This window comes from Sminthopsis crassicaudata, chromosome 2, assembly GCF_048593235.1.
Source record: "Sminthopsis crassicaudata isolate SCR6 chromosome 2, ASM4859323v1, whole genome shotgun sequence".
Classification (NCBI taxonomy): domain Eukaryota; kingdom Metazoa; phylum Chordata; class Mammalia; order Dasyuromorphia; family Dasyuridae; genus Sminthopsis; species Sminthopsis crassicaudata.
This window is the reverse complement of record NC_133618.1, coordinates 593,164,402-593,189,809: the sequence shown is the minus strand read 5'-3', so window position 1 is coordinate 593,189,809 and position 25,408 is coordinate 593,164,402. Positions and strand designations below refer to the sequence as shown.

The window sequence follows — 25,408 nt, the reverse complement described above, 5'->3', positions numbered from 1 at the left end:
TCACCTGTCCCCCACTTAAAATTTTCTTCTTCCTTTACACACTGTTTGAAGCTTCAGAGTTCCCTCTGAAGCATTTATTCCTTTGCTAGAAAGTTCCCCCTGACTTCCCTAAGTAATTATCCCTGCTTTTACTTTGGCCATTCCTGAGGCCCTGGTCGAATGAAAGACTGGCTTAGGGCTGCCAGAGAGTGAGAGATGCCATAGGGCAGCTTCTGGTGCAGATCACTCAGAAAATGAGCAGTCTTCACCAGCCGCTCAGCGGAATGGACTGTTATAATGGTAATAATAACTTTAACCTATCTGGAAATAATTTTTTGTAAACAGCCATTGATAAGTATTAACAATCATTCATTAAACAAATATGATACATTGCACTTTTCTAAGCTATTTCATGTGTATTTTTAAGTTTTAACTGGACATCAAAAAGTAGGAATTATTTCTGTTATAGAAGGAGAAACTGAGTCATGTCAAGAGCAAGAAGGCACTTTTAAAGATGTCCAGTGATCATTTTAAAGATGAGGAAATGAAATTGTAGAGGTGGGAAGTGACTTTGTTGATGTTACTCCTAGCAACAGCATCAGGACTAGAAGCAAAGTCCCCTGTATTAATTAATCTTCCTACAGAGACCAACACTCTTGAATTGGGATTCCAGATTCCCCAATGACCCCTATTTCAGAGCTCCAGGAGGATGAGGATATATCAATGGAATTAGAAAGAACTATTGAGGGTAGTAACCTTGAAATCTACTTCCTTAACATTCTCAAACAATCCTTTTTTTGGGATGGTTTTTATTTGCTTTGGTGATTGTTAGGCAGATAAATGATCTCATTCATATAAAATTCACATGGATTTTTAAAGAGCCTAAGAATTGTGTCAGACCAGGAAGCTTAAAAATTTTAGCTGTTGCCCTTATTTGAGTTTTTTTGTGAGTATGGCTATGTGGTCCAGAATGTCTTGCATTTGCTATCTCTAATGAAATATGTAGGTACCTCCTACACCACGATAGATTAAACAGCCTCCATGTAATTCTTGTTTGGGTCTTTCCACAAGTCCTCCACAGGGGATCCAACCACCATGCTCGAGACCAGCTTTCTGGGTCTTTTGTTGTCTTGGTTATGTCCCTTGGCCAGCTCTTGTCTCATTCTTTCTCTAGGAACAGTCCCTCCTGTTATTTATTCTCAATAATGTCATTGATTAATACTAATACTTTTCATAGAAGTACCATAATTTATAGCATGTTGAAATCTTTTGTGTTTTTCTATGAATATTTCCACTGCTTTTTCAGTTGTTGCTGTTTTACAGCCATCCAGTTGTGTCTGATTCTCCACGACCCCAGGGGGCCATAGCATATCAAGCCTTCCTTTCTCCACTGTCTCCCAAAGTATGTCCAAGCTCATGACACTCTCCATCTCATCCTTGGCTATCTCCTTCTCCTTTTGCCTTTAGCCTTTTCCAGCATCAAGGTCTCTTCTAATTAATATTATCTACTTCTTGTATGGCCAAAGTATTTAAACTTCAGCTTCAGTATTTGACTTTCTGATGAACGGCTTCAATTAATTTCCTTCAGTATTGACTGATTGGCTCTCCTTGCTGTCCAAAGGACTCTCAGAAGTCTTCTTCAGCACCACAATTTTAAAGTCCTCAGCTTTCCTTCTAGTCCAACTCTTCCAGCCATACATCGCTACTGGAAAACAGCATAGCTTTGATTTTATGGACCTTTGTCGGAAGGTAGATGCTCCATATTTATCACAGCTTTCTTTTCAAGGAGTCAAGCATCTTTTAATTTCATGGCTGCAGTCACCATCAGATCTTTGAGCCCCAGAATCTGATAGTGATTTCATTTCTTCCCCCTCTGTCTGCCAGGAAGTGTTAGGACCAGTTGGCAAGATTTTCATTTTTTGGATGTTAAGCTTCAAGCCAGCTCTTATACTCTTGTCTTTCATCTACATAAAGAAGCTTCTTATTTTTTTTCCACTTTCTACCATTAGAGCGGTATTGTTTGCAAATCTGAGATTGTTGGGGATTTTTTTTTGTTTGTTTTGTTTTTCCCCTCCTGGCAACCTTAGTTCTAGCTTTTGATTTAGTGAATCTACTATTTCACATGATGTATTCTGCATATCATTTAAATAAAGTGACTCTACATAGCCTTGTCACACTCCTTTTCCAATCTTAAACTAGTCAATTGTTTCATATTTGAGAATAACTTATTTTTTGGCCAAGACACAGGCTCCTCAGGAGACAAAGTAAGATCATCTGGTAACCTGTCTCTTTGAAGACTTTCCACATTTGTTGTAATCCACACAAAGGCTTTAGTATTTCTCACATCTCTCTCTTTTCTCACATAATCACCATCCTACTTCACCATCTTATCAGCTCTTACCTGCACAGATTGCTCTCCTTGGATTCAGATCTCTTACCCAAAGAGAAAGTTTTATTTTTTATATATAACTTTTTTTTGTTTGTTTTTTGGAACCCTCATATTTTCTCCATAATCTTAGCAAAAACTAGCAATTTGGTCTCTAGTTTCTTTGCCTCTTTAAAAACTAACTTATTCTGGTAATTCTCTATTCACATAGTGCTGAAGCCTAATTTGCAAAACTTTTTAAACACCACCTTGTTAGTTTGTGAACTGAGCACCCTTTGTTTGGTAATTTAAATCTTCTTTGGCATTGACCTTCTTAAAGTTGGGAATATAATTTGATATTTTTTCCAATCTAGTGACCAGTGTTTCCCCAATTTGATGATATATTAAATGTAGCACTTTAATGCCATTTTTTAAAGGTTAGACTAGAATTTTATCAACTCTACTTGCCTTATTGTAAGAAAACCTTTCTAAGGCCGATGACTTCATTCTCCAGGATGTCTTACTCTAAATCTATAATCATATCAATTAATTTTTCAGTTACTTTAATAAGAATTCTTTTGAAGTCATAGAATTTAATAATTTGAAGCCAGATAGCACCATCTGAAGAATACTAGCATTAAAGAAATATGCTTGGTCATAGGGAATAGTTTGGGGTCATTAATGATAGTGCACACTTTCCAAAATGTGATTCTGACAAACTCCTACATGTTTCTGGGTCCAGTTCATTATTCATCTCTGGCTCCTCTGTAGTGTTGCTTGGGTTAGCCCTGCTGGTTTTCTTAAATAATACTGCACTTTACCATTGTTTGCTGAGGTGGTCAAGTTCAGATACCATGGATGAAATCCAAACTCTTGTGGGAAGTAAAACAAAACCACTGGAAATACGCTAGAAGATCTGTTCGGTTTCATCTCTGTTAATATATATTTCAACATAATTACATACACCTGCATTATAATATGTATGTGTTTTTGTTTTTTGGATAGGGATCTGTGACTTTATCAGCTTGGAAATTCCCTCCACAAAAGCTATTTGGAAGTGTCTGTAAATAAGTCTTAATAGAATTGTTATTTCATACACAAATGAGTTTATTTACTTATCCCTAATCACAAAACTTAGATGAAATAGGAGGTGGACTCTTGTACATTTCACAGAGGCTTCTCATAATCAACATGTTCAAAACAAAACTTATCAACCTCCAAAATGTACCTTTCTTCCAAACTCCCCTTCTGTGGAGGATGCTGCCATCCTTCCAATCACCTAGGTTATAATCTTGCAGTCATCCTGAATTCCTTACTCTTCTTTCACTTTGCCTCCATATCCAATATCCAAATATTTTCAATCCTTTCTACCTTCATAAAATTTGTCATATATTTCTCTTTTCTCATATAATCATCACCCTAGTTTACCATCTCATCAGCTCTTACCTGCACAGATTGGTCTCCTTGGATTCAAATCTCTTCCCCAAAGAAAAAAGTTTATTAATTTTTATGTATTGCTTCTTTATAGTTTTGCATATGTTTTTATTTTATTCTTATTTTATATGTATTTTATTTTATTTGTTTATGTATTTTTATTTTTTATATGTATATGCTAATTCCCCTGATAAAAGGTAAAGTCAGGGCTTATTTTATATTTGTCTTTAAATCTTCATCACTAAGCACACTGCATATCACATAATAAATGTTTGTTACTTGCTTTACTCCAAGGTCAACTCTCTATTTATTGTGGAACACTGCCTCTCATGGGGGTGACCTTTGCCAAGCCACCTCTCCTTTCTATATTTTATCTTTGGGTTAGAAGTTTGGACTAGATCCTAGCTTTAAGCTGTGGTCTTATGGTCTTTACATACATATACATATTATACACATATATACTATAATCATATCATAGATATGTGTGTTCATTTGTAGTACACATGCATGTATGTATTATGTACCTCTGCAAATATCTACACATATTTCCATGTCTATCTCTATTAAATTATTTGTCTTTGTTAGTCAGTCTTGTTCTATTTAAAATAATAGACTTCTTATGTAACCACATATAATAAGTCTAGTCCATTTGTGGTTTTTGTCTTAATTCATATTTCTAGTATGAACAATGACCTCTTTTGTATTGATCTTGGTTTTAATAAATAGTGGTTATTATGTCTGACATCTTGATGTAATTAGTACATTGTCATCTCCTGAACAAGAGTATTTAGAGAACATCTTTATTGATGGGAAATCCTTAATTTTTTGCTGGGGGGGAGGGTGAGAGGGAAGAATCTTTTGCCTTTAATTTGATGACAATGCAAACACCTTAGTTGAGCTTGTTTTCTTGTTTTGTATCTCACTTGGTTTCTATAATCAATGAACTGTTGAATAGAATTGTAGTTATAGTTAAAGCTATTATTTAATTAAATAAAATTTTAACATAATGTATAGAAGGCAACTATTTCAAATAAAAAAAAAACATATTAGTTTTCCCCCAATTAGATGGAAAAACAGTTTTAATATTCTTATTTTAATTTTATTTTAATTTATGGAATAAAATAAACATTTCCAAAATATAGTATAATAAAAATATGACTGCATATGAAATTGCAAATCTGTTATGTATAACTTTTCATTCCTATTAAATATATAATGAAATTATCACATAAATTTTTTCCTATATATATATATATATATATAGCTACTATATATATATATAGCTACTGTTAAGACACAAAGAGGCATACACACAATATAGATACATATGTATGTATTATATATTTAGATAATTTTATGTATACTTCTAGGTTATTAATTCTTTTTCTGGATTCAGACAGCATCTTTCTTCACATTCATTAAAAAAACAGTTTTGACTTTTAAATTCTGTTCCCTTGTTCCTTCCCCTCTCCCTTCCTTGAAATGATAAGTAATTTGATATAGGTTATACATGTGCAACCATGTAAAATATTTCCATATTAGTCATTTTGTGGAAGAAAACTAAAAAAAAAAAAAAAAGAAAATTAGTATGCTTTGATCTTTATTCAGCTGCTTTCAGTTCTTTATTTGGAAGCAGTTATTTTTCATCTTGAGTTCCTTGGAATTGCCTTGGATCATTATATTGCTGAAAACAGTTGCCTTCCACAGTTGATCATCATATATTATTGCAGTTACTGTGGACAGTGTCCTCCTGGTTCTGCTTGTTCACTTTGTGTCAGTTGAGGCACTTATTAGAACGTCCAAAACTGTGTTTTGCTTTACTGAGTCTAATACTTAAACAACAGAATCTGTTGTAATCTTATATTGCTGAGTCTCTGTTGGTTATGTTTTGCTCTGCTTGTTTTTACTTACATTGCCTATTTTTGTGTGGGTATGCGTATGTGTGTATATAGAGTATTTCTAAAAAAAAGGTTTTCTATTAAAGAGAAAGTGGGGATATTAATTAGTAGTTGCTACTTGATAGCCCTTTTGCTATTATGCAGTACAATATGTAGTATAATTATATATCCAACACAATACATATGTTGTATATGCTTATACTACATATTGTACTGCATATTTAATATGTAACGTAGTATAATTATAAATAAAACAATATAGTATAATTACATATACATCACTGTATATAGTATAATTATATATACAATACAATATATAGTATAAATATGTATACAACATATGTATAGCATAATTGTATATGCAGTACAATTTGTAATAAAATTATATATACACAACACAATATATAGTAGAATTATATATATAAAACAACATATATAGTATAGTTACACATATAATACAATATGTTTAATATAATATATATATATATATAATACTATATGTAGCATAATTATATATAACATACAATATATAGTATGATATAATATAATATGTATAGTATAATTGTAGATGCAGTGCAATATGTAGTATAATTATATATCCAGTACTTTATATAGCTTAATTATATATACAATATATAGTATAATTATATAGACAATATAACATATAGTGTAATTGTACATATATTATATATAGTATAATTATATATGCATTATATATGAATTATATATATATGTTAGATATAAGATATGTTTTTAATATATAAAAGATTTTATATTTGATCCGAGAGGATCCACTCTATTGAATGGCGGTGTGACAAGGTCTGTTTTTTTTTTTTTTTTTTTTTTTTAAGATAACTTTGACAGTTGAGCAGAAGACAAACTGGAGTGGGGAGGGACATAGCCATTAGGCTATTGGCAATAGGGAAAGTGAGAGGTGGTGAGAGGATGCACTGGGGTAATAGCGGTGTCACAGGACAAAAGGGGCCTGTGTTTTATAGATGTTTCAAAAGTAGAATAAACAGGCATAGTCAGGAGATTGGATATGAGAGATGAGAAGATGTGAAGAATCAAAGATATCATCTAAGTTGTGAGCCTGAGTGATTAGGAGGATAGTGGTGGTCTTGGCAGTAATAAGGAAGTTAGGAAAAGGGGAGTGGGAAGATATGAAGGCATGATTAGAACAGGAGTGATGGATTGGGAGACTAGATTGGGAAAGATGAAAGGCCTAGAAGACAGTGGAGAAGTGAGGTTATTGGAGGGTTGAAAGGACATGAAATTATGAGCCTTTCATCAGTGCTTAGCAGAACACTTGGCACATATATTGCCATTTATTTTTGACAGACTTAATGAAATCTTCTGTGGATCCTTACATATGTCTTTTATCTGCCCCTGTTGGGTAAAGTGAGCAAATATGCTGATTGAAGTGATTTGTGGGCTCATGAGGCCTCAGTAGAGCTACCACCTTATGTTGCTTTAACTCTTCCACAAAATAATATCTGTTTTAGCCAATGATTTCTGTCCATTTTCCATTTTGCAGTACTGAAGACACATGTAAGTAATCTGGTTGGAGTCTTGCTCATAGAGCTTGAAAGCTTATAGGCTATCCTGAAACCTTATTTTTATATATGCTGAATAATACTGTTGTTTTCTATTTATAGCTTTTGAGAGGAACTTAAACGCTTAGTAACATTCCCCCCCCCCCCAAAAAAAAAAAAAAAAAAAAAAAAAAGGAAATCACATACTTTTAACGGACAGAAAATGGCTGGTTACCAGTGTGGGAGTCATTTCAGAATCAGCCATCTGTGTGCTGTCAGACCACCAGCTTGCTAGAGCAAAGATCAAAATCAATACCAAACTAGAAGAAAGAATAAAAATGAGAAGATGCACTGTGCAATTGAGGCAACTCCAGCCTGGCCTATTTAAACAATCTGTTGACTTTGACTTTTGCTCTCACTAGTCAGTGATCCGATTCCATGAAAAGACAGCAGGATTGAGAAATGATTGCTGCATCTGAAACCAGTTGCTTTGTTGTTTTATATATGCTACAGCTTTATTCTTCATTAGGTTTCATTTGTTTATAATGCTGTGCAGTACTTAGCAAATCCATTACATTCTGAGATTTCTTGAGAAAAAGTTGACTTGCTTTGGAACTAGAGACGTGACTGAGTGCAGTGCAATGTCTTTAACCTCTTTCATTTCTTGATTCCCAAATCACATTTGCTGATACAGTTTCTTGCCTTCCTTTTCATGACAGAGTTGCATGTGTTGATCAAATTTGGAGGACCTTGTCAAGGAATTGTCTCTCATCCTTGTAACAGATGTTAGCCATCTGTAGAATTGGAACACAAGTTGTAGTTAGCTTCATGGTGGTCTCTTTGTTTATGCACTGCAAGGTGATATGACCAAATGCCCCATGAATTGATTTTTTCTTGCTTTCTTGGTCCCACATTGAAGGCAATTCAATTATTTCCTTTAGTTACCTCTTGGAGGAGGTCCACAGAACCTGCCACCCACATTTAGATGCAACTTCTTTGTATCTTCTAGTTTTATGTATAAGAAGGCTGTCCATATGGATATTGTTCATTATTCTAGTAGTATACCAACCTACTAATCATTGGCCAAAGATTGCATGATGAAGAAAACCAGTAATTAAATTAGTGTTTGTACTTTGTTTAAGAACTATTAGCACCTTCTACCCCAAGGATTCTTAACCTGTAGTCTATGAATTTTTTTTCTTAAAATCTTTTAGGTTTTTAAAAAAATTACATATGATTTCTTTTATTCATCTAAAACATTATTCTGAGAAAGGGTCCAAAGACTTCATCAGACTAGTAAGGGGCTCCATAACACAGAAAAGATGAAGTATTTCTGCTCAATCTAGCTTTTCTGCAATTCTCTCTTCAACATTGTAGAAGGATTTTAGGGTTAATTTGTCTTTTTGCCCAATTCATGATCACTGTAGCTATTAAAATTAATTATCCAATGATCAAACTTCTGGTGATGAGACACTGTATGTTTAGATTTTTTTGGCCATATGTCAAACCAAATCGGTTGTATTTGGAAGAGGGTGAGCTATTCTTGAAGAGTTTTGAAATATTCAGGCCACACTAACTTGTCCTGAATGATGTATTAGAGTAGTACTTGAGGGGGCATGGAAAGTAGGAGAGACTTCTCTGTATAAGTAATAAAATATTTCAAGAAAAGGCATTGTGTTCCTTTTATTTATAGCTTCAAAAGTTGTTTTTAAAGTGTCTTTAATTCTATTGTTGTGGTTTTTTTTAATTATTGAAATTCATGATTTGATTGTAGAGCAGTTGGGCACAGTATGTTCTGTCCTACCACGTAAAGCCATGAAATGTGACTGATCTGGAGAAATGTGACACATTCACAACTTAAATCTGTGAGTGGGTGACTTTGGAAAATTTACTGCTTTCAGAAATAAAGAACGGAGCTTTGAAAGATTTATGAAATATCTATATTTCACATTTAATTATTTGCTTCTCACTACTTTTGAAAAACAGTAACATTCTTATATTATAGAGTATGCCTAAGTTTTAATGTGCATTCATGTGGTGAAATCCTATCAGTGCCCCAGGTATAAAGTAAGAAAATCAACTGGTAAGAATTCCTTTCTATGAATAAAAATATTTCCCCAGATTTTCAGATATATAGATTCTGAGAGTTGGAGGACATCTAGTGTATACTCCCACAGAATAAAAAAAAAACAACATTCCTATGTTATCACATATACATGGGCAGGTCCATTGTCTAAATCATGGAATCATGGATATTGAGCTGAAAACTTAGAGACCATTTAGTTCATCCTCCTACATTTTATAGATGAGAAAACTATATTGATGTTAGAGTAAAGGGAAAAGGGTGCAGATGTTCAAAAAAATCAGTTTTACACAATATACAAACACTAATTTAAAGAGCAGAAGTCTGTATCATACAGTTTTGTCCAAAGACTAATGAGCCAATATACTATTAGGAAGTACTTAGTACCTCCATCTGGAACAATTTCAATATATGTGAAATCAGATTTGAAATGACTTGCCCAGAGTCACAAAAATAGTATTCAGTGAAAGTGTCAGAGTTTGAACCAAGCCCTCTGGCACAATCCAAGTGTCATAGGTCATTAACCACTTATAAAAAGCACCTATTGTGTGATTAGGTGCTGTGTTCCAAATCTAGCTTTCTTTGTACTCTGCCATGACTTATTATTTCAGGAATTAGCCTATTATTGAACAGATAGTTATAATTATTAGAAAATCTCTCCATCCATAAGTCATTAACCACTTATTAAAAACATCTACTGTATAATTGGTGCTGTGCTCCAAATCTAGTGCTCTTTGCACTCTGCCATGACTTACTGTTTCAGGAATTAGTTCACTGTTGGATAGATAACTGTAATTATTGGGAAATTATTAGGTTGAGTGAAACATATCACTTTTTTTTAAACTTCTATCCATTGGCCCTACTTTTTGCTTTCTAGTCCTGCACAGAATAAATCTAATGTTTCTTCCATATAGTTGATCTTCAAATAATTAAAGAAAATCATTTTGTTTTCCTTTAACCTTTCCTTTCCCAACATCCCAACATCATTCCCAGACTGCTTTGGAAAATTGTCCAGTCATTGGTATTCCTTTAATAGATCATTATTTTGTAGAATGGTGATTGGTAGAGTGTGTGTGTGTGTGTGTATATATATATATATATAGATAGATAGATAGATAGATATCCTAATCGATATAAACTCTTTTCCCTTATATATGGATATCCCTAATCGATATAAACTCTTTTCCCTTATTCAGAATATTGGCAAATATTGAAGTAAATCACTCTTTCCAATTTCTATTATTTTTGTTTAAGTCCCCATGATATTTGTGGTAAGGCCCAGGAACTGATTTCCTTTTAAATCCTCATCTATCTGATTGGCTGAAATAGATTGATTTTACATTCCACTCCTTGGAAGTGAAAACATTTCATTCTTGCCTCCTTTTTCAACACAGTGTTTTCCCTTTATTCTTGTAATTTCTCTTTATGTTAAACCTGCAGGAAGTAAAAGTTGAAGAGAGGGATTGTTACAAAATTATGATCAATAAGATGCCTTTGCTTCCCCATCTCACTTTACCTAGTCACTCTCACAATCCTTCTACAACAACTCTCCTAATCAAACAAAGCAACCACAACAGCAGCACAGGAATACTTGAAAAAAAGACAAATGTGGAAACATAATAAGGTGTGTCTGACTTTATTGCTTAGACCAAAATCTCATTTCTAGTTTGCTGACGTGTTTCTATTTTCGCAGAATTTAAGAGTAGGAAGAGAGTTGAGATTTTTTTGTTCGTATCCCCTTTTTTCTCACTGATGAAAATGAGCCCTTAAGTGAAGCCACTAATTTTTTCTGCTCTGATAACTCTTTGGATAGGTGGGTAGATCCCAGTGGATAGAACACGGGGTTTGGAATCAGGAAGATTCATCTTCCTGAGTTCAAATATGTCTTCAGACACTTACTAGTTGTGTAATCCTGGTCAAGTCATTTAATTCTGTTTTGCCATACTTTCTTCATCAGTAAAATGACCTGGAGAAGGAGATGTTAAATCACTTCATTTTTGCTGAGAAAAGTTATTTGATCATAGTCACATGAGTGATGAAAATGATGATAGTAATAAGTAACATTTATATAGCACTTACTATACTCTACTAAGTGCTTTATAATTATCTCTTTTGGGTAGTGAGTGAATGGTAAAGTTGAGATTCAGACAGCATTCTTATTATTTCAAATAAGTCAGTACACTGTTTCCTCTGGATATTTCTGCTTGGAATAGAGATGCTTTTCTACTTAACATTTATCATTATCACTATCAGTTTTAGTAACAAGAGATTATCCCCAACCTATCCACCATTACCTTATATGTTAGGAAATTGGAGTCAAGAGAGGTTGTGAATTTCCCAGAGTCACCTAATTAATGGCAAAGGTAGAACAAGTTTTTTTTCCATTAATCTAGTATAAAGTTCTTTATTTTTGAGATGTGATGAGCTAGCCTCTCTAATCCTTGCTTTGATATTTATGGGTAGAGTTACTATGGCTTTCACTTATTTGACATAAATTCACTTCTTTGACAGTCAGTTTCTCAGCTGAAAAATAGGGTTTTTGATACTTTGAATGCTCCTGTTTCATTGAGATGCTATAATGAAAGCACTTTGTCTACCACAAATGTTATAGGTAGATAATTTTTGGAAACACCTATGTTTTCAAAGGGTAGAGAATTCAAGATGTGGAGACTACCTCCATTGATGTATATTTCCAACTAAATCATTACTTAAGTGCTATAATTAATTGCCCATAAGACATTATTACTACTATTACAAGATGCTACTTAGAATGACTAGTTATGTTTTTTCTCATGACATGGATCATTTTTTAATGTCAGTTCTATTGAAAAATCAGTTGATCAGCACTGTTGGTTACTAGAAGCAACATATCAGCATTTTATTTTAGGCCTTAATTGTCTCAGACATTAAGGAGCTATCTAAAAGATACTTTGTTTCAACCATTAGAAAAATCATTATTGACATTCTTTTGTATTTCTTTAAAAAGTATACCTTGTGAAAATGATCATCTTCTGAGAGCCAAGTGAGCTCTGCTGAGCATTTGTATGGTCCATTTTGAATTTAGAAGAGGATAAACATCAGATAAAACTCTTAGATCTAGACAATCATTACAAAGAATGTATAGTTGTTTTAACTCTGAAATGCAATGAAAAGGTATATTTTAGGAAGTGGTGGGGAAAAGGAACAAAGTTTTCATATTCTTTAATTTATCAACATTAGAAGAAAATATTTAGTCACTGATAGAACGCTTTAAGAGAAGTGTGAAATAGTCTTTGGCATAGATGAGTTTAAGGATATATGCAATAGGGAAGAAATAAAATTCTTTTAAATAAAATTTAGTATAATTTGAGTGAAAATTATATTGTGATATGATCAAATGTTTAATAGTATAGGTTTAATTTTCAAATTTAGAGACATAGAAAAAAATCTTAGAACTTGGAAGGACCTCAGAAATTCTTTTTTTTAAAAATGAAAAAACTGACATTTGAAATGGGAAAGGGACTTATTTGAGGCGAACCAACTAGTTAATGACCAAAACAGAACCAATGGCAAAAACTCAAAAAAATGCTAATTTCTATTCCAGCTCTTTTTCCCCTGACACTATATAAAATCTAAAATTCTCAAAGACCTTTAAGAAATGACTTACTGAGAATTATTTTGTTTTAAGAAATTGACTGATAATTATTTTTATTTCATTCTTAACTAAAGCTTTAAGATGGAGGGTTGTGTTACAGTGCTCAGTCCTACAGAAATTTCCATGTACAGATACATAATAAATCCTTTTTATGATAATTGATATTTCAGTGCATGAGTTTCAGTATAGTAGTACAATATAACCTGTCAAAATTTTCCTTTGTTAAGATATTAACCTAGACTCTTACCATTTCTCAGCAATCTGGTTTTATAGAATTCAGAGAAAATCATGGATGACATTCTCCTGAACAGAGAGAAAATCACTGGTTGCTAGAGGCAGTGAGTTTAATATAGTTTCATATCGTGGAGGTTTTAATAATGCAGTCTAAAGTATTTGTACATGAATTCATTAAGCCTGGATTAGTCTTATTATAATTACTCAAAAAGTAATTCAATTTAAGAGAAAACAGTTTTAAATGGATATAAAATACACTGTTAGCTAGTAAGCCATACTGTTCTCTTTTATCAGCTCCATAAAGTACCAGCAGATTCGAACATAACTTTCACAGTATACAGAATACAATCATAAAAAGTATTATTCCTAAATCTATTTTTTTATGTACTTTCAGTAGTTAAGAGCTTTATCCCTCTGTGCTGGAAATGAGATATACTACTGAACGGGTGTCATAAAAATGTTATAGACTTACTGACTTACGTCACTTTGTGTCGCCTTCCCAAGGCAGTGTGGGGGGCTGAGAGCTTTGGGTATACTGCCTGAGATTGATGGCAACAACACATGTGCTTCCAGATGATTTTTCCCCTTCTGCAAAGAAAAGATATTTACTGAGCACCAAGACCAGAAAAGTAAGGAGAATGATAGAGAAAGTATTAGTCTTCATTTCTGATGTGGTGGAAGGTAAAAGGAGACTAGGATCAAGAAAATAGAATTGTTCAAGCAGGCATCCTTCTCCTCCACAAAAAAAAAATACAAAGGAAAGAAAAGAGAAGAAAAAGACATTATTTTTCTGGAAATAAAGAACAGGGCCAGCTGACATCATGAGACTAAAAATTGAGAAGTCGCCCTCTTTCCTTCATGATCTTTTAATACTATTACCAAGACTCACAATGTCTCTCTCTATTCAGTCAAAATTGTCTGAATGTGCCTGCAGGAAGCAGGGAAGGTCACAGATATTGACTGTGTGGCTACACGACTGAGTAAGTTGTCTGACACTGTAGACAATGAAAACTAATCATATCCCAGATTCAGCACTGCTGAAAGCCAGCTCAAGCCCAACCAACTCCCTTTGGCTCCCAACCAGAGACACAGTCCTAGGGCCCTAGGATCTTAGAGCTGCAGGGCTCTTCGGGAATGGCGAATTTGACTCCCTCCATTTTCAGATGAGGAAACTGAGAGCCCAGGAAATGAAAGCATTTGTTTGTAGTAGATAATGATTTGGAACCCTCAACCCAGATCCTCTGACATCTTAAAAGTGCTTCTTTTAGTTTCCCATTAATACACCATTTAGCTTCTTAGAGCCACCTCTTTCTCTCCTCTCCATTCTCTACTGCCCCTTTTATTTTACACTGGCCACTTTACCCCAATAAATCTCAATTTTCTGAAAATACATGAAATAATAACATTATTCCTACCTTATAGCATTGTTTAGAGGATCAAAAGAAGTCATGGATGGATAAGAAAAAATATATATTGTGTAATATATATGTATATAGATAGATATATTTATCTGTACATTATTTCCTTTGATATAATGGATGGGAAAATGTAGTGTATACAGCTAGATATTCCTATTTATCTATACATTATTTTATTTGATATCCATAAAACAATTCTGGAAGGTAGAAATGAAGTTTTTATACATGCATACATAAACACACACATGTTTAGTATATACATGCATGTTTGCATATGTTTATTTTTTGTACATATGTACACATGTATAGAGCTATGCATTTATATGTCGTTATATACATTTACATTTGTGTGTATACACACATATATGTGTCTATTTTGGCAGACCACAAGATGTTATACAAATGTTAACTATTACTGCTGTTATTTTATATGAAGCATGTAAATTGAACGTCACATTCAAAATGTATATGTATGCAGGGTTTGCTAAGTGAGCCTAGGACAGAAAGGGGATTTAAAAAAATCTTTTCTTTTGTGATGAACGTCAGCACAAGTGAAATTCAAACTGAGGGAATTTTACATATGCTGGCTTTAATACAAATAAAAATAAATAATGGTTTTTTAATCTTTTTTCATACCTTATATTTTCAGAAAGTAGTGCTAGAAGGTGAATAGGATCTGCATAAATTATCCCCAGAAATCAGAATTCAGTAGCAAGAGCTATGAAGCACTAGCCCTAGAAACAAAAGACTGTGTATATAGTATGTTTTATGGGCATGTTTCAAAGCTTTATGTATCTCTTAAGTATTTCCGCATTGGCCTATAATAGTTCCTGAATTGCTTAAGCCTGCAGTCTTACCATTGGGTTGAGACATTTTCTTCAGAAGGCTGCTTGTCAAAGTGTATACTCAGTAGTATCAAATTTAAAAAAAGATCTGTATAGTTAGCATATTGACTTAGAAAACCATATACTAACACAGTCTATGTTGTATTGTATTTTTATTTATTTTTGTTAAGCATTCTCCAACTATTTTTTTTAATCTATTTCTGCTGTACTTAGGAGTTTTATGGGAAAGCTAATTGGAAAGGGGAGATGTCATCAGCATAGATAAATTTTTTGGTTAGCTTTCATGGCACAGAGCAGGGGTTGGGGTGGGGGTGCTGAGGAAATAAGACATAGGACAGATGAACATAGATCGGGGAGAATAATGGGAAAGAATTGTAGCACGTGCCCTGGTAGAATGAGTGTTTATTAATCTGTGAGCTCCTTAAAAGTAGGGACTGTCTTTTGCCCTTTTTGTAATATCTCCAGTGCTTAGCACAATGCTTGCACCATAGTATTGCACCGTGTTTATTGACCAACTGAGTGGGTATGGTGAGACACCCAGCCACTCAAGGGAAAGGAGCTTCAGAGAAGAGAGGGCCAGATACATACTTTGCACAATTCATAATATTGCTTTTTATGCAGGTTCCCGGTACCACAGGGAGTAAAGTCTTTCTAATTTTAGCAACCTAGCTATGTGCTATAGGCAAGTGATTTTCCTAGGTCTCAATTTCATTATTTCCATAATGACCTAGAAGATCTTTAAATTCTGAAAATTCTAATATTCTACAATTTCCAGTGTGAATCTCAGCAAGTCATTTGACCTCTGTTCTTTTAGATAGAAGATAATAAGCAGTTGTCTTGAACTTATTAATTATGAATGAGATAGTACGAAGGAAGTTAGTTTGAATTTTTGTCACAAAATAGTTGTGAAATAGTAATATCAATATTGTTGTTGTATTTGTTTGATGAACTTTTTTCCAAAATCTATTTGCATCTCTTGTGACCAGATATATGTGGAATTGGACTTTGGAGTCAGATGACTTGGATTCAAATCCCATTTTTCATAATTACTAGCAATGAGACTCTGGGCAAGATATTTGCAAGCCTGAGTTTTGTTACCTAGAGAACAGAATTATTGTAAAAACATGACTTTATGCAAAGGCAATAGAGAGCTGCCCTTGACATCCAGGAGATCTGGGTCCTATTTCTATTACACACTAGTCATGTGGAAGATATATTTTTACAATGTTCTCTTTAACATTAATTATTCATGTTTTATAGCACTCCAAAATTAATAATAGTAAACATATATGCCTAATCTGTGCCAAGTACTGTGCTAAGCACTTTACATTTATTATCTTAATTGATCCTTACAATAATCTTGGAAAGCAGGTGGTGCTATTATTATCCCAATTTTATAGATTATCCCCATCCTATAGATGAGGAAACTGAGTCAAAGATTAAATTGATTTGCCTGGTTTACACACTTTTAGATGTTTGGGGCACTGAAAGGTAAAATGACTTGCTGAGACACTCACTATGAGATTATAAAGGAAGCAGAAAGCTAGGGAAAATATTTTACACTCAGTGTTTCTGATAAAGGCCACATTTCTAAAATATAAAGAACAGAATTATTTGTCTTTATATATTGTTATTGTCCCACAATTATTAATTCTCTTGATTCTGCTTGCCTTTTTGTGATCAGTTCAGATAAACTTGTATTTTTTGGTTTTATCTCAGTCTTATCTTAATTCTCCATTTTCTAAACTGGACAATTCTTTATGACAAAGAAAAACAATTGAATCAAAACATTTAACATTATTGACAACATACAGTTATGTATACAATATACAACATTGTAACCTTCCCTCCTCTTTGCCAAGGAATGTTTCATTATCTGGCTCATAGTACCATGACTGTGTACCATTATCCAGAATACAGATTCTTTTTAGAAGAAAACATTTCATTTATATTATTGTAGTCATTTAGATTATTCTTTTGGTTCTGATAATTTCAGTGTGTATCTCAGTTCATACAAACTATCTGGTATTTCTTCAAATTTTTCACATTCACCAGTTAGTATTGTGCGATAATCTATTCCATAAAATACTTACCCATTCTTTAATTGATAATCCAACCCATTTTGTTTGTAGTCCGTTGTAATGGCAACAAAAAGTTGCTCTATGAATATTTTGTTAAACATTGGACTTTTTTCTGCCTTTTGTTTGTGAACCAGTGCACTTGTGTAAGTGTGTGTGTGCCTTGGGGGGAGAAGGAATCTGGGATGGAGAGTGAAAGACAAGTCATTTTGAGATTTGCTTTTTTGCTGTCTGCATGAGTATGGTAAAAAAAAAAAAGCATCATTCTAAATGTGATCACTATCCATATCCCATTTTCTTTCCCTAGTTAGTCAAAACCTAGTAACATCTTACTGTAAGAGTACTTGAACTTGAAAGAGATTTTTTCTTTCTGTAGTACAAACCACAGAATTCATAAGACAGCTGTCTCCCCAGGTGAGACTTCTTAAATGGGAGTTAAGTGCATGCATTTTCAAGAAACTAAACTCCCCTCATCTATAATTTAACCTCAGAAAAGAACTCAAATTGAGAGAGTAGGGTGATTACATTGTTTGAGAACTAGTAAGTATACCTCCTGCAGTCTTACTAATGCCATCACATTTTTTACTGTGTTTGGTGTATCTATAATACTACAGGGTGGGTTAATTGTAATAGTGTAATCACATCAGGGTATTCACATCTGGTAGGTAAGGACTATGGACTGAAATAATAAATGAGTCCACTGCAGGTTAGATGGGTAAGGAGACTGAAATTCATCCTTACTGCATAAAGCAAAGTAATAGATGAATCAAAGGAGAAGTCTCACTTTGGATAGCATTAGTACTACTTAGTAACCTAGGAACGAGAGAGGTTCACCCAGAGTGTCCTTAAGTCATCTTTAATAGGGATAAACTCTAGTTATTTGAATGAACATTACTCAGGAAATTTTTTAATCAGCAGCATTTAGGAATCAACCAATATAATTGTCATGATTTATTATTAATGATAAGTAACCATAGAATGTGTGTGATGGTATCTATCTCTAGAGAACTCAGTGCATTAGAATCTCAGGTTAAGGGAGCTCATGGTAGCTGCTGGGCAGACCTTTGGGTGCTGGTTTTAACTGGAGGAGAATACTGTGTTAAGGTTAAGTAGGGTGAGCTTATTTGTCTGTTGTGGTCTACTTCCCAGGCTTGAAGCATCTGCATTAGCAGGATGGACTTTCAAATGACAACCACTGTTTGCTTATGTGTTCATTTTTGTAATTAGTGGTTTCTTAGACCTGATTCCTATGAGAACAGAAAAGACTGGTATGAATCTTATATTCATTAAGACTGAGTAGGGTTTTTTTGGGCAATGGAAGGGACTTTTTTTAATTTTTGGAGGAGTGAGGACAACATGGAAGTATTTCTTTTTTTTTTTTTTTGGCAATGTTATTTATTTTTTTAAATTTTATTTATTTATAATTTTTGACAGTATATATGCATGAGTAATTTTTTAATAATATTATCCCCTGTATTCATTTTTCCAAATTATCCCCCTTCCCTCCATTCCCTCCCCCCGATGACAGGCAATCCCATACATTTTACATGTGTTACAATATAACCTAGATACAATATATGTGTGTAAATACCATTTTCTTGTTGCACGTTAAGTATTAGATTCCGAAGGGGTAAGTAACCTGGGTAGATAGACAGTCGTGCTAACAATTTACATTCACTTCCCAGTGATCCTTCTCTGGGTGTAGTTATTTCTGTCCATCATTGATTAACTGGAAGTGAGTTGGATCTTCTTTATGTTGAAGATATCCACTTCATGGAAGTATTTCTATGACCTTTTCTGAGGTTGATAAACTCCTGTTAAGTCGGTTTATTAATTACTGAGTCTTGAATCTGGATGGCTTCTTGAATTTAGATAAAGAGATCTTTTCATAGCCTAATTTCCATTTTATCTTATCAGACAGATTTCAACATTTTGTACCTTCATGCTCTATATGTTATGGCTCAAGTGGTCTACCTGTGACCTTCATGCCTTTATACAGGCCAAATATCTTGATTCCCACAGCCTCTTGGATTGCCTAGCTCCATTCAGGGAGGATTATTTTAAAGTACCACCACCTTCTTTTACCCAGAACCTTTCCTAATGTCCAGGTTGTCAGTGTCTACATCCTATTAAAATGAATTTCCATTTCATTTTGTATTAATGATAATAATGCTAATTAACATTTATCTGGTGTTTACTATGTTCCAGGCTCTATACCTAAGGGGTTTCTAATTATCTATCCTTACAATAAACCCAGGAGATTGGTGCTATTATTATTATTCCCATTTTACATATGTGGAAACTGAAGCAAACAGGCTTACACCTGGGTTACATACCAAGGGCCATGCAGCTCTTAAATTTCTTAATCAACACTTCCTAACTACTGGCTTAGCCCTCTATTCTCTGTATCTTCTAATTGCTCTAAATATGAACTTACCTCTGAATGTGTTGTCTTTCCTTAAGGATGTATCTGTGTATTGGGGGAGGAAAATCTGGGAAGGGAAGAGTGAGAGACATACCAGTTAGAGATTTGCTTTTTTGCTATCTACATAAGCATGGTGCAAGGAAGCATCATTCCAAATGTGATCACTATCCATATCCAATTTTCTTTCTCTAGTTAGTCAAGATCTAGTAACATCTTACTGAGCGTAGTTGAATTTGACTTTTAAAACTTTTGTCTTTGTATTTCCAGTGCTTACGCTAGTGTATATAGATAGTATGTCCTTTATAAATTCCCATTGGATAAATAAATGAATGAAAATATTATTGTATATGGGAAAGGTCTGAATGTTTATAATGTGGCACAGTGAAAAGAGCCACTTATTTGTGAGCAACCACATAGTCCCACTGAACTTTTCAGTTTCTTCATCTGTAAAATGTAAATTGAGACATGTAAATTAATTAAGTGATGTGTAGAATGGGGAACCTTATTTATGCTGATATTCCTTAAATTTTTAAAAGTATAAAATATAGCTTAATTTGAATTATTGTTCTATTCATAGATCTTTTCAGTTCCCAGACTGGACAATTTTTTAACCATCAAAAATCGATAAGTGACACTATTTTGTAGATAATTGCTAAAGAGAAAGTATCCAGGAGAAAAAAAAAGAGGGAATAAAATCCCAATATCACTGACTGTGAATATATCTTATTTTTCAACTAATATTTTCAAACTCATTTGAAAGGGAAGTTTCCTTAGGAAAAGTAATAGAAAAAGTGGGATGAATCTCTAAAATGAATTTTGCGAGGGAATAGGCAAGTATCATTTAGAATGGGCAGAGACTGATAGGTTATGATCTATGGTAATGGAGAGAATATTTTTGAGATAATGGATTTCCTGGAATTTGAATTGGGGAAAGAAGGAGTTAAAAGATTCAGTGACCAGTGAAAGGAACTTTTTGATAGTTGAATACTTTTCTTCATTTGGTTGATGTTTACATATTTGAATATGTGATTCCATATTTTTAAAAGATAATACAAACTGTCAAAATTGGGCTTTGTTTACAAGGGAAACTTATAGTTTCATTAAAACCAAATAGATAATTTCTTTGACTCTGGCAACCTATTGTGTTTTATGGTCTCTCTGGACCTCAATACTTTCTGTAAAATGGGATGATTGGATTAAGAGGAAGGGATCCTTGCAGCCATCCTCCACTTAAAAAAGCGCACACATTAACATTTATTTCTGTTGAATTGCACTTACATTTATTTTGTTAAATTTTTCCCCAATTATATTTTAATCTAGTTCAGGCTACATTTGATGACTACTAAAGTAATTTTCAAATCTCACATGCTATGCATTTTTCTAGGGTAATATCTATTTCCTCTGTAATAGAAATCTAAAATCTCAGAGGGCCTACAGGGTCACACATTACTGAATGCCAATCCCCCTTTGAAGGGAAGAGGAGAAAAATAAGAAAGAAATGGAGAGAAGAAAGAATAAGGATAGAGATGGAGAAGTTTAAATCACTGTGTTCCTTATAACCAATCCTCCTTCCTCCTGTCTGTCCATTAGGAATTCTTAACAAGTGAGGGAAAATAGCATCTTTTAGTCCCTATGTGCAAACAGGATGTCATATATGCAGTATTTGACTATTTTTGGTTAGAGAACTTACATGAAGATCATTTTCCTCTCCCACTGTTTGGTTAGAGAACTTATATGAAGATCATTTTCCTCCCCCAGTGTTGGGATCCTTTAGTAGTTTTTATTGAATAGGATGATAGATCTAGAAACAGTTTCATTGTTTTTAATTTTCTTGGTAACTATGGACCTCTTCTCAGATGCATCTTTTTAAATACATAAAATACATAGGATGGAAAAGTAAATCAATTATTTTGAAATTCAGTTATTGACATATTTTTAAAATCCACAGACTCCAAGTTACTCATAGTCTAGAATATTTAGCCAGCACCTCAATTTTACAGATAAGGAAACTTGAATCCATAGAGTTTTTAAGTAACTTGGCCAAGATTACATAGGCATTAAATAGGAGAGTTTGAATTGAAACCCTGATGTTTTGATTCCTGTTGCACATTCTTTTCTTTGAACTCAGGGCTTAATGTTTGAAGGCAAAATTAGATGGGGAGAAGGCCTACATTTATATCATATTTTTCAAAATTATGTCATTGGATGAGATCAAATAAATTTCCCTGGAAGTAGGGAGAGTCCATTGAAAGATAAGTGGAGAAGAATAAGGAGAGAGTAAATTTAAATATTTACAAAATGGTAGCATGGGAACTAGAGGGTTAGTTGCACATGCTTACAGAACTTAAGGGATTGGTAAAGCCAGGCTAATCCTAGCTTTAAAAGGGGGAAAATCTTGACAGAGAGTCTTCACTAAAGAATTTGGCATTGAGACACTGGATTTATGCATGGATTATTATGTGGGAGAATTAAGAGGAATTTTTGTTCATCAATATTAAATGTGGAATTCTAATCTTTTCACAATTTTACACACTGTTTATGGTCTTTCTTTTGCTTTTGTTTGTTAATTTTCTCTCTTTCTCTTTCTCTCTTTCTGCTCTCACCCTACAGATGTTTTCCAGCAAGGTAAGTTTTCATCTTCTACTCTTTTTTACATAAGCTTTTGGTTCTTGTGTCAATGAATCTTGGCTCAGAGGAGGGGGAGATGGAGAAGCTGCTTGTGCAGGAGGCAGCCTGGCTAAGTCTTTGTAAGGATGTAGAAGGTAGAAAAGAGGAGGCCATTAAGTCAGGTGGGAAGAGGAGGAAGTAGCTGCTGGACATGGAGGCCTCTCAATGGATTTGTGTATATCTTTGTGTCAATCCTTTGGGAGAGAAATATTAATGAATGAATGAACAAAAGAACAAGTGAATGAATGATGAACAAACACCAAATCAAATTGCTGTATTTCCAGGGCTAAAATAAAAGACAGCACCAGAAAGAAAATGAAATAATGCTGGTAACATTAAAGCCTTTTTCCATTACTACTGCTAAGGTTCACAAACCTGATAAGTCATTGAAGAAACCAATGAAAAAAGAATTTGTGACTTCCATGGAGCATCCCCAATGTGTTAGAATATATCTTTTGTGGAATATTTTTATTTGAAATATGTGATAGTCTTAATTTTTAAGGTATATTGGAGTGCCTCAGCATAATATATAAATTTATTAGGCATTGCTCATAGATCCTTCAGAGGAACACAAAATATTTTTTATATTAGGGCTAGACTTTGTACTGATCCATGAAAGAATGGAGTAGTTAAGATATATTTATATGAGTGCATGTGTAGCTTGATTTTTTTCCTGACTTAAGGATCCTGACTGTTGATCTTATTTAAAATGGAGGATTCTGATAGTTAGAACCAGGGCTATTTACTTCCATGAAAATGAGCAGGGAATAACATCAATTTCCATTTAATAAAAGTATATAATGGGCTGTAATAGATAGAGATGAGAAAATTAGACTAAAACAGGTTGGCCATTAGGAATTGCTGCTTTTTTCTAGTTTATATTCATATTCAGGATGGTTTTTATTAGTTTATTTGTTGTATTTTTTATCTGTTTTCCATATACTAATTGGTAGCCATAATTTATGTAGTATATTTAAAATTGACAGGGCATTCAGGCTAGAAAATATCTTTTCTAGCATCTCATTGAATCATTCTGAACTGCAAAGAAAGTTTATGCAAAGAGCTATAAATGTGCATACATATATAAATTTGTATGTGTGTATGTAAGCCAGATACATTAAAGCAGCCTCTGTAAAAAACTATGTATGATTTCCATGAAGTCTCCCCACTGTTTTGGAATTTATCTTTTGTGGAGTATGTATGCATGTGTTTGTATAATTTTTTGTAGTATACCTCAAAATTGACAAAGTATTCAAGTTATGAAATGTTTTCTAGGATTTGATTGATGAATAATAAAGGAGATAAGTTTGTTTATTTCTATAAATATATATATATATATATACATCTATACACATCTACACATATATCTACACATCTATACTTATCTACATATTTCACCCATAAACATATGTGTGTGTGTGTGTGTGTGTGTATATACTCTCCATATATTCCACAGATTCCACTAATGCTATATAAGGTTAAAATTTTTACAACCATTATTCCATCTTAAACTTAAAATTGTTACCAAAGATTTCTTTAATATCCCCGATAAAAGTGTAATTGTGGGTAACAATGACTTGTATTATTGTGTTTTTCTTTTAAGAGTCTGGAGTCATAGACCTATTTTATAAATAATTCATAAATCCCAACAAGCTATAAGTAATAAATTCCATTTGGCTAGAGACTGAGAGATGAGCAGAATTGAGAGGGTGCCGTTACTGTTCTTTGTAATGAACATGCTGCTGTCAAGCCATGTTGTTCTTGCTAGTCTTCTTCACTGACAAATGGGACATAAGTGGGGGTGAGCGTCAGTGAGAAGCTTGAGGTTGAGAGTAGTTTTTAAAAATAAATTACCGGTGAGCACCACCCAAAGTTGAACCACATTTGTCCTCTTGAAATGTGATGTTACTTGCATTTGGAAAATCCTCTCCAATATAACGCGTCATTCCCAGTTTCTCCTGGAGAATGATTAGAAAAGTGCATCATGAAATAGCTCCGGCACACACAATTTCTGAGCACAAAGGAGACATTTCACTTTTTGTTACAACCACCGTAAAAATGGCTTGCCATACTTCTCATGTCAAATGTGCCTTTTTTAATCACGCACGCTGTTCTGTGGATCGGATTTGCCCGTCAGTAGCAATGATATGTAGAGCAAAAGTTATAATCATCTGCAAATCCCTAGCTATCAGACTTGAGTGTGTGCTAGAGATGGGGGCTGCTAACCGCCCATTGGCACACGTTACAGGGTGATGGCAGCTCCCTGATAAGAAGGTGTTATTAGGATTACAAATGAGAACAGACTCAACATTTTAAATAATTTACACTGTCGTGGTATTATACAGTCATTTCATACAGACACATGAAATTATGCCAAGGACCTTGTCAGAGCCCTGATACCTCTTTTTCTGGTCACCCTGCTTATTAAAACAGCACCACCAAGGAATGTCACTCTGTGACAATAGCCGAGACAAAATGTTTTATTTCTTATGCTACACAATCTCAAGCACCATCTAAGTACTGCACCTTGTTAGGATGTTTCTTACAGAAACCCTGTCCCTGAAATAGTCGAGACTCTGGAAAGACCCGAGCCCTGAATACTGTGGGAAATAAAAAGGAGAAAGTCCGGTCTGGTGCTGTCCCCATCCCCTGTGCCCAACAGTAAGGACTGACTCTATTGGGACATACCACAAGGACCGCCTGGTTTATATACTGATATACTGCCTGCCTGGCTTTGTTTGTCTTGGCTGATGGCGCGAGTGGAAAGCTGGCGGAGGGGAGAGTTTGCAAATGTTTGCTCCTGGCGTTGAAAG

The 25,408-nt window shown here is 33.9% G+C and overlaps 1 protein-coding gene across 5 annotated transcripts in view; it reads left to right on the top strand.

The window, feature by feature from the left end:
* GFRA1 (GDNF family receptor alpha 1) overlaps nucleotides 1–25,408 on the top strand; it is a 315,182-nt gene that overhangs the window by 62,885 nt on the left and 226,889 nt on the right. For 3 of the 5 annotated variants that reach the window (XM_074295695.1, XM_074295696.1, XM_074295694.1), the window contains exon 6: nucleotides 22,539–22,553. The exons of the other annotated variants lie outside the window; for them this stretch is intronic. In XM_074295695.1, the coding sequence (XP_074151796.1) occupies nucleotides 22,539–22,553 (15 nt within the window). The remainder of the gene's footprint in view (nucleotides 1–22,538; nucleotides 22,554–25,408) is intronic. 5 annotated transcript variants of the gene reach the window in all.